Raw genomic sequence first — 10,548 nt, 5'->3', positions numbered from 1 at the left:
TCCTGATTGGTCAAATTTCAATCTTCAATACCTAGTCTGATACGGGCTTAAGGTTATATATAAAGGGTTAAGGGCCACCGCACAAGCTTTTCCGTAAAGCCCGTTCTACATTGATCGCATGTCGCCAGTTGCAAGCAAATCGACCAATCACAGTCGAATATTCGACGGAATAATCGATTGTGATTGGTCGATTTGCTTGCGACTGGCGACATGCGATCAATGTAGAACGGGCTTTACGGAAAAGCTTGTGCGGTGGCCCTTAACCCTTTATATATAACCTTAAGCCCGTATCAGACTAGTAGCGTTTTCGGACGAATGGGTTAACTCAACCCGGTTCAATTAATCACTATATTTTACTATGAATTCAAGCCTTTTATTGGCAGAGACGATGCAATGACATCATTAATCGCTTTCAGAGCGATTAAACCTGCTACATTCGAAAACGCTATTAGGTTTCGTTGCCCCTTTTGCGTTCTCTCTTGCTCGCACGTAGCATAGCGAAAGAGAACGCTGCCAATTTGCGCGAGTATATTAAGGGTCGGCAGGAGAGACAGTAGAGACCTCTCGCGGGAAGCCGTGAATTACGAATGGTAATCCTGAAGTCGGAGTTTCGCATTGTCACCGCGCGAGGTCTCCAATATCAATTCGGAGTTTGGCCGTCACTCCTGCCGACCCTTAAGCACGCAAGTAAAAAAGAACAATCCATTGATGTATGATACAAGTATATATATGTATATATTAATACAAAAGTATATATATATACTTTTTTGTATTAAATTAGATATGTTTATAACAAATATAAGCAATGCAATGCATATAATATACTAATACATGTAGCCAAACACTTTTTTTTACAAGGTATAATAAACAACATACACAATTAGAAATTATTTTTATTAAATTAAAATTATACACAATTTTTTTAAATAGATAAGGATACACACAAATTCTTTCTTATACACATTTTTTTGATCATTTCTAAACATCAGTCTTGTTTCGGTGTGTAATTTATATTAGTTAAAAAATACCTAATAAATCAATTATTAAAAATTGCCAATAAAAATTACCATATAAAGCTGAAAAGCTATTAAAAATAGCCAACAAGAATTAGTTAATAAATTTAAATACATTATTAGATTTATAAATATCAATAAACTTTACTTTTTATATTTTGTAGACATCATTATATAGATGTTTATTATGTTATAAATCTATCATTATAATATTTAATATTCCCAGATCTATATATATCTTATTTCGTGTAAAAATTATGTCCAAACGATTAAAAAATTATCTGTTAGCTGTGTTATAGAGATAATTATTTACACAATTTTGTTTCTATTCATAGTAAGAGAACAAAAAATTTTTTGAGAGGCTAACAGAGTGTTTTTTTATTATGGATAGTAATAGTATTTTATTCTGCTACCACACACAATAATTTAACATAATTTTTACACACGTGCGCACACTTGTGGGCGTATAGATAGACCGTAACAAATATATATCAAATTAAATGGTTCAAACTGAATTTTATTGTTAGCACAATGGTTGCTTCCAAAAGCTATCTGTGCTACATATATTAAAGCTATATACAGGTAGGACATTTAAAGTATTATAAGCTATTATCTCTGAAAGTACACATTATAGCAAAAAATGTTTCAGACAAAAGTTATTTGACTCGAAGGGGGACATAAGAAGATGCCATTAGTTTGATCTTGAATCAATTGATGTAAAAAAAAAAACAAATAATTGCTTAAACAAAATACATTGCAAATATAATTATATACTTTTTCTTAAAAACAATTAGTTTTTTTATACCAATCAATTTGTCTCATTATTTTGTACATAAAAGTATTACGATAAAATTATCAAAAATTAAATTTTTTATTTTTTATATCAAAATATGTTACATTAAGATATAAAATAACTCGAAAAATACTTAATGAAAAAATATTTTTTTTGTAGTATTTTGAAAAGCTCTCAAGGTAAGTTACAAGAATATGTAATGGAAAATGAGGGTTTCCATTTAAAAAATTAAAGGTGACCTTCACGTGACCTTCAAACGACTATCCAAGGTCAAATAAATGGCATCTTCTTATGTCCCCATTCAAATCGAATAACTTTTGTCTAAAACATTTTTTGCTATAATGTGTACTTTCAGAGATAATAGCTTGTAAGACTTTAAATGCTCCACCCTTATATTTGGACCCAATATATATATATATATATATATATCAATCCACGTTTACATATTTAATCCTTTAAAATGCATGTCATTGATACACAATTATTATTATATGTAACAACAATCTTTGTTGCTATTAATAATCTTTTTTTGTCTGTAAACTAACTTCTCTACATCGAAGCGTTGCCGCCTCTATGGCATCGATTAGTGCCGACCTTAAACCGTGCTTTTCTAAATGATGAATACCAGTTATAGTGGATCCTATAAAAAAGTTGAAAAAAGTGTAAATATTGATTAAGAAATAGGAGATACATCACATTGCATATTTACAAATTCTGACCTGCTGGTGAAGTTACGTCATCCTTAAGCTGTCCTGGATGAATATTTGTCTCACGGACCATAGTACCGGCGCCTAAAACAGTTTGCGCGGCGAGTTTATATGCGATGGATCTGGTAAGCCCCATTTTCACACCACCATCAGCCATAGCTTCGATTATCATATATACCTGGAAGAAATTTTTTTTCCCCGTTAAATATTGTAATAATTTTACAAGAAAGATGCTTGGGGAAAAAATCCAAAGAGACGCAAGGGGGGAACCAATAATACACACTAATTGCAAGGATAGCGATGAGAAACAAAAAAATAAAAAGGGTAAATTAATTTTCTTACATAGATTATTTTCTTACACACGCGTTTGAAAATTATATTCACCGAACGAATTAACGGAAAGCTTACTAACATAAGCAGGACCGGAACCGGCCAAGGCAGTGACAGGATCGATGAAATTTTCCGGGACTTCTTCGCAAATGCCTACGGCGGAAAATAATTTCTCCGTGACCTCGGCATCCTTATCGCTCGCATGCTTGCCACGCGCAAACACCGTGGCTCCGCAACCCACTAATGCCGGTGTATTTGGCATTACTCTTATCACGGGTGTGTCTTTTGGCAGCGCCTGAACATATATCTTTCCTCAAATATGTTGTTACATTTTTTTTATTACGACTAGTTTGCACGCAATAAATCATCATAGGACATCAATAAATTCTTATTTTAAAAAAAAGTGTAAAAAATTTAGAGAGGAAGGGGCCAATAATATAAACTAATCGTAAAAGCTGCGATGGAAAACATAAAAATATTTTTAAAAAAACGTATTGGAGCTCTTTCCCCTGTTCCTTTTTTTTAGATTTAACCCAATTACCGTTATTAACTATTATAATAATAAATTTATTACAATAAAGATATTTTACCTTTTCTAATGAGGTCAAGGAGATACCCATGGCGATAGAGATGAGTAATTTCTTATTGTCGTGCATCTTCAACGCTGGCAGAATTTTCGGTACAATTTGTGGCTTCACCGATAAGATCAGCACATCACCGTAATCTATGACTGGAGCATTAGCGAAAACAGTATTTGATCCCATTTCCTAAAAATGTTAATTAATTAGATACAGGTTTGGTACATTTAATATATATATATATAACGTCTGCGCGCGTTTCTGTGTATGCGCACGCCATATGTATGTATGTATGTATGTATATATATAACACACGAAACTTTATTGTCTTTCATGCTTTTTTCATATGATAAAAGTATAAATTTCGTATATAAAATTCATAAAAATGGAATCTAGTAGAATTTAGAATCAGGCGCGATGATATTACCCTAAAACTCTTCGTGTACATTTTGCGATAATATATAAATATCAAATTATGAAAAAATCAATTACGAATAAATTGTACACGATTGATAAATGATTACAGATAAATGTGCAACAGTTGAATATTATAAACTCTATCCGGCTTATTTCGGAATGGGGTTTAATATATGTATATATATCTTAATTGCTCCCTTTTAATGAATAAGAACACAAAATGACTATCGTTTTTTTTCTTTATAGCAGCTTCTTATAATAGGTACTTTTAATCGCATTGTACTGGCTAAAATGTGCAAATATATGTATGTACGTATAAATATTATATATTAATTACATCTTTTTTCCTTCATTATTACATCTCTGACTGAATTTATCTACTAAATCTTGAAAATTTCAGAATAAAATCAACAATATAAAGCGCGAGCATTCTCTTCTTTTCTTTGTTAAATGTTTTTGATATCTCACAAAGAACTTACGGACAGACTGCCGATTCATCACAACGTGTATTGCGAGTCTTATCATCTGTGATATTTTCTTATCGAACATTGTATTATAAACAAAAGAAATGCTCGTCGATTTATTATCGATCTTCACACATTATATAAAGATAGAATAAACTATGATCTCACTTTAAATGTCTCAATGCTTCCAATATCATTTGGAAGGCAACTGGCCAGCATCATCTCGCCTTTGCTTAAACCTGTAAAATAAAAAAAGAAATCTCGTGAAAAGATGCGAAAAACACATTCGAGATATTTTCAATCAATTTTTGTCGACTAAATTTATATGTATACATTCAACTATTTTAATTTTATATACATATATATGTGAGTGCGCGTGTGTGTATGTAATTGATTTATATCTATAGTCCATACATTATTAAAAAATATTAAAACGTATACATTAAGAAAAAAAGTTATGTATCGTTAAAATATAGTATACAGCTATATTTTTATATTTTATAGAGAAAAATTATTTACCTGCTCGTATGAAACCTCTGGCGAGGGCCTGAGCCATTTTTCCTCCGCCGAGAAAGCCGATTTTCAGCATGTTGGTATTGATGTTTAACGGTATCCTTTGCTTCTTCACTTCGCCATCCGCGAGAAGTTGATCGCTCACTGTGATGAAAAAAAATTATTGCTCTCACATTCTGCAATATGCACTAGAGAGCTGAAGCAACAAAACAACAACGATAAAAGAGAATATTCGGATGCGATTTAATTAGCGCACGCGGAAATTATTCTTATAACAATAATCAAAAAGTCTAACAATAATAAGTTTCACGCCTTTCGCTCCATTGTGTACGAACGATTAAACTATCTCTGCTTTGAATCGTTTCCATACAACGAGCTAGTTGCAATGCGTATTTATAAATTTAGTATTTTATGCCGATACGAGCGCGCGCGCGCGCGCGCGCGATAAGACGCCGACTGAAATTTATAGATTTTCATGCTGGCAAGAGCGGTCTCTTATTCGAAAACGCAATATTCATGTCTCGTATCTCTTTCTACATCTTCCGCGCTTCATCTCCCGTTGTTTTTTACAGCAAAGATACTTTTTACTTTTATGTAATCTCATGCGAGAGATAACAATAATCTCGTGCGTTATGTATATAACGTCAATCAGCTGGAAAACGCGCAACCGACCGTCCGGTTGACCCCTCTTTCAACCACCGAACTCATTCGATTGCACATTTGTGGTACAGTTTGCTGGAATATGTAATTTCTGTCCGTTTCATCGTAAAATAACGAACAAGTATTAAATCAACTTGTCTCTCCGCGGCTGTACTATTCATAAGTTTGTGGTCACTTTAACGGATGTTTTAACTAAACGGATATTATTGCATTGTCAATCACGATAACAACATGCAATCAAAATAGGCCACGTACAGAATGATTTTAGGATTACGATTTTACAAGTTAATGCACATATTCTTTGTTACATTTTCCATTATGACTATATATAAACCACATTTAAATGTTGAATGTATTTTTGTCGTACATTTGTTTTAATTTATAAAATAACATTATATATATTCAATAATGATAGCAATAAGCTCAAGGTAAGAACAATTAGAAAAACTGGCAGATAAAAGCCCAGGCGCGGGTATCGGGGCGCAAATTTATTATTGTTAAATTCAATTAACCAATGCGCATTTAAAAATGTACGTTTCAGTTTTTGGTCCATCTTCAGCATAGGTATAAATATATAGAGATCAAATTAGTATTTTAAAACCCGACATGCACCACATTTGCAGTTGCAGTCAAATCTTAAACTAAAATCAACAATTCGAAAAAAGATTAACAATAAGACCCACGTAGAAACTGTATAATTAAATAGACAGCATCCAATCGCCATCGCCGCACGTATATCGTCGATGGTTTACATTTACAATATAATGATGACTAATGTTGACACGGTCGATACGATCATAAAAACAACGGTCGTAAAAATGGTCATAAACAGAGGTTAAAAAACAAAAAAAAATGAGAGAAAAAGATTAATGCGGTAAGTTTAGTTAATTTGTAAATCCAATTTAAATTTTGAAATCAAATTCAAATTTCTCAATCGATTAATTTTTGAATTTCTGATAGGTCGATTATCAGAAATCACATACGGGTCACAAAAACAAGACATAAGACAAAGTCATGAAACCAAAAATGGTGGAAAAAAGCAGGAAAAATTATATATATTGCATATTGGTAAAATTTGTAAAATCATGTCGCGCACATTACATTATAGCTTATTTTGATTCTCTGAACTATTGATTGGATTAATCTTTGCGCTTGTGCTAATGTTTTATCAACTGATAAAACAAATTCAACATATTTTTAAAAAGATCGATTGATTTTCTTTCTCACTCATATATGTAATGTAGTAGAGTTTTAAAAAAATATTAAATAATTATATACATATATATACATATTAATGTACATATATTCGCACATACATACACACACACACACACACATGACAGATATTATACTCACCGTACTTGCGTATGTTTAAAATTCGCCGAACACGGCGATTTATTTTCACGAAAGCCATTGTCTTCAGACCGACGCTCATCTTCATGATTGCATCGCGATTAACGTAATGTATAAATTACAACAAGCTTTACACATTAGATGTGCAATGTGTAATAAAGTTTTAAAAATCTCCGTTGATTTAATAGTTTTTTCGTAAAATCCGAAACTATATATGTACAGATTCTGAAAAGAAATAAAAAAGTGAGATATTTTGCGTGAATTTACTTTATACGTGATGTGTGAACCTCCCGCTATATTAGTCTTTTAAACTTATTTAGTATTTTAAATCGACGTGCAATAATGTATCAATGAAATATACATTATATGTCTATTTATATTAACTGATAGTGAGATAATATTCTTGGCTAACATGACATAAAGTTTAGATCTTGACCGCTAAGATTACGTGCAATATTGTTTCATATTGCATGTAATCATCTCACTACATGCACAGCACAAGGTTGATAATTATAATTATAGGAACCTTCCCTCCCTCTTCTTTACTTTCTAACCTTCTCTCATATAAATACGCGCTAAAAATGTTATTATGTAATTATTTATATTACTGATTTTACTACTATAATATATAATATTATTATTAATACAAAATACTAATACTATACAGGGTGTTAAAGTTCAAATGTAACAGGCCGAATATCTCGATAACTAAATGAAATATCAAAGTCCAGTTTGTTTTAAATCTTCTCTCTTCTCATATGTTGATAAAAATTGAAATAAAATTGTGCATTCCGCGAATTCAATTACAGAGTTCGACTACAATTCTGCAGCAAATTCGCGTGGGCTCGTCGCAAGATTCTCTATTACATCTTACCAACAGTAAATCAAACGCGTGGACTTCTCGTTGATTAATTACATAATTAATTATACATACTGATTCATAGTCCATTCTTATATTTAAGATCATTTCAAGTACGGTCTTAAAGTGCTATGCGATGCTATGCGATGCTATGCCATTTCATTGGTTAAATGAGATCTTAAGACAATCTTAAATATAAGAACAGACTATAAATACCGGATAGTATGAGACTGAAACACTTACATGTTTTCGCTATACATCGAACGAAATATCGATGAAATGTATGTAGATGATGTCGTCGATATGGATTGACTGACGCAACAGTCACATGTTACTCCTTCGATCGTAATCGATGCAGTGTAATCGACGATACCTTTTTCCGTTGACGATGATCTCATTACTACGCGTATCGACGATACTTTTGGACATCCTTATATATGTTTAATCGTAGCCTATCTGCTACGGAAATTTTCCTATTGTGTACCCAATTAAAACTCAAACACAATCACCGATCCCTCTCTACCGTACCGTTCGATATCATGGTTTCGAATAGATAATTAAGGCCTCCCTTTAGATGATCTATAAATCGCGACAAAATTCAAGACACACAAAATTCTATTTACATATAATTCTATGCATCACATATATGTTTTAATTAGAGATGCAACGAATAGTACATTCGTCCGAATACCGAATACCGAATATTAGACAAGGTCATGTGCCGAATAACTGAATATTTGGCGAATATTAGGCACGGTTTTAGCGCCAACGGCTCCACATAGACTATTCGAAAACAATGCAGCGAGCGCGCGGCACTCCCAACCACGCCTCCCTGCATAAATATATTATGTAACAATAAATGTTTTTTATTTAATTTTATTTTATTAGATATATAAATAAACAAATTAGACACTCGAGCATGTTAAAATTATGCATCAGCGGCTGAGATGATAACAGTCTATTAGCTACACTATTTCCTTCCAGTTTTACATTTAAAACTATTCGGTATTCGACCAAATAGTAGACTAATATTCGGTGTTCGGCCGAATAGTAAAAACGTTGCCAAATAGGCAGAATACCGAATAGTTACCTAATATTCGTTACAATTCTAGTTTTAATGTATGTTTTTATCCGGATATAGGGGAAAATAGGGTAATAAAATCGGATAGGCAGGTCAAACCAGATACCTCTGTTTCTTCGTGCTACTATCTTTGGCTAACTCGTGTTATTAAGGGCCAATTTCACCAAGTCCGGTTAAATGAACCGACGGTTAAAATTAGCAGAGTGGCCACCAGAAAATAGAGGTGAAGGAAAACCAAGTATTCATATCATTTCAGTTGGAACCCTGCTAATTTTAACCGTCGGTTCATCTAACCGGACTTGGTGAAATTGGCCCTAAGTTGTAGATTGATGCCAACATTTTTTTGAGATGAACCGTGCCCACGTATACACGATATTTCTTTTTTGAGAGAAGTTCAAAATTTTCGAGTCGAAAAAGATCGATATCGGGACAATAAACGAGTCGTTATGGACTTTTCCTACACAGAGCATCTGCTTCGGTAAATGTAGCATTGCACACACATTCTGTACATATTAGAACAGTGTCCTAGTTTACACCGATATACTTTAATACGTACTAAATACTATACTGTCCAATCACAGCCGTTCCATTCTTTAAGGGAATGACTATGATTGGCCAATGTAGTACTTAGTACATATTAAAGTATATCTGTGTAAACTAGACCATAGTATATCTCATAGACATAGTATATCTAGACCGAGCGTTTGCCTTTATTTAAGGAGTGGGGGTAAAGATGCACGTAGAAAAGGACATACTCTGTTTCGTGCCCCTTGCGTTCTCTCTCGCTCCCACATAGCATAGCGCTCTCTTTCGTCGTGCTACGTGCGAGCGAGAGAGAACGCAAGGGGCACGAAACAGAGTATGTCCTTTTCTACGTGCACCTCGGCTCCCACTCCTCAACACTCGGTCTAGATATACTATGTCTATGGTATATCTAGACTGAGTGTTGAGAAGTGGGGGCCAAGGTGCACGTAGAAAAGGACATACTCTGTTCCGTGCTCCTTGCGTTCTCTCTCGCTCGCATGTAACATAGCGGAAGACATAGACATAGTATATATATAGACCGAGTGTTGAGGAGTGAGGGCCAAGTAGCGAGTTTTTTTTTCCAGTTACACTAAATCCCATAAGACCACCGATCTTTAATGATATCTCGTCGGTGCCAAGGTGCACATAGAAAAGGATATACTCTGTTCCATGCATAGACATAGTATATCTAGACCGAGTGTTGAGGAGTGGGTGCCGAGGTGCACGTAGAAAAGGACATACTCTGTTTCGTGCCCCTTGTGTTCTCTCTCGCTCGCACAGAGCATAGCGCTCTCTTTCGTCATGCTACGTGCGAGCGAGAGAGAACGCAAGGGGCACGAAACAGAGTATGTCCTTTTCTACGTGGGCATCGGCCCCCACTCCTTAAATAAAGGCAAATGCTCGGTCTAGATATACTATGTCTATGGTTCCATGCTACTTGCGTTCTCTCTCACTCGCATGTAGCATAGCGAAAGAGTACGCTATGCTACATGCGAGCGAGAGAAAACGCAAGGGGCACGAAACAGAGTATGTCCTTTTCTACGTGCATCTTCACCCCACTCTTTAAATATAAAGGCAAACGCTTGGTCTAGATATACTATGTCTATGGCGGAAGAGTACGCTATGCTACCTGTGAGCGAGAGAGAACGCAAGGAGTACAGAACAGAGTGTATCCTTTTCTACGTGCATCTTTAGTGCCGGTCTACAATAGGTGATTTAAGTTTTAAGCTTTAAGAAATTGACCAATCATAGTCAA

At 34.1% G+C, this 10,548-nt stretch overlaps 1 protein-coding gene across 2 annotated transcripts; it reads right to left on the bottom strand.

The window, feature by feature from the left end:
* Nucleotides 1–2,005: 2,005 nt before the first annotated feature.
* Nucleotides 2,006–8,196, bottom strand: LOC115234910 (pyrroline-5-carboxylate reductase). Of its 2 annotated transcripts, XM_029806302.1 has the most exons (8): nucleotides 7,931–8,196; nucleotides 6,832–7,053; nucleotides 4,822–4,959; nucleotides 4,471–4,541; nucleotides 3,434–3,610; nucleotides 2,926–3,138; nucleotides 2,526–2,691; nucleotides 2,006–2,446 (listed from the first exon to the last, which is right to left on the bottom strand). In XM_029806302.1, exons 2-8 carry the CDS (start codon nucleotides 6,914–6,916, stop codon nucleotides 2,322–2,324), a joined length of 975 nt encoding a protein of 324 aa, XP_029662162.1. In that variant the 5' UTR covers nucleotides 6,917–7,053; nucleotides 7,931–8,196; the 3' UTR covers nucleotides 2,006–2,321. The 2 variants fall into 2 exon arrangements, with proteins under 2 accessions (XP_029662162.1, XP_029662163.1); XM_029806303.1 differs by lacking the exons at nucleotides 6,832–7,053; nucleotides 7,931–8,196 and adding an exon at nucleotides 5,111–5,277.
* Nucleotides 8,197–10,548: the final 2,352 nt, after the last annotated feature.

Source organism: Formica exsecta, unplaced genomic scaffold (assembly GCF_003651465.1).
Source record: "Formica exsecta isolate Colony F162 unplaced genomic scaffold, ASM365146v1 scaffold21, whole genome shotgun sequence".
In the NCBI taxonomy this organism is placed as follows: Eukaryota; Metazoa; Arthropoda; class Insecta; order Hymenoptera; family Formicidae; genus Formica; species Formica exsecta.
This window is presented reverse-complemented; position numbering and strand designations above follow the sequence as displayed.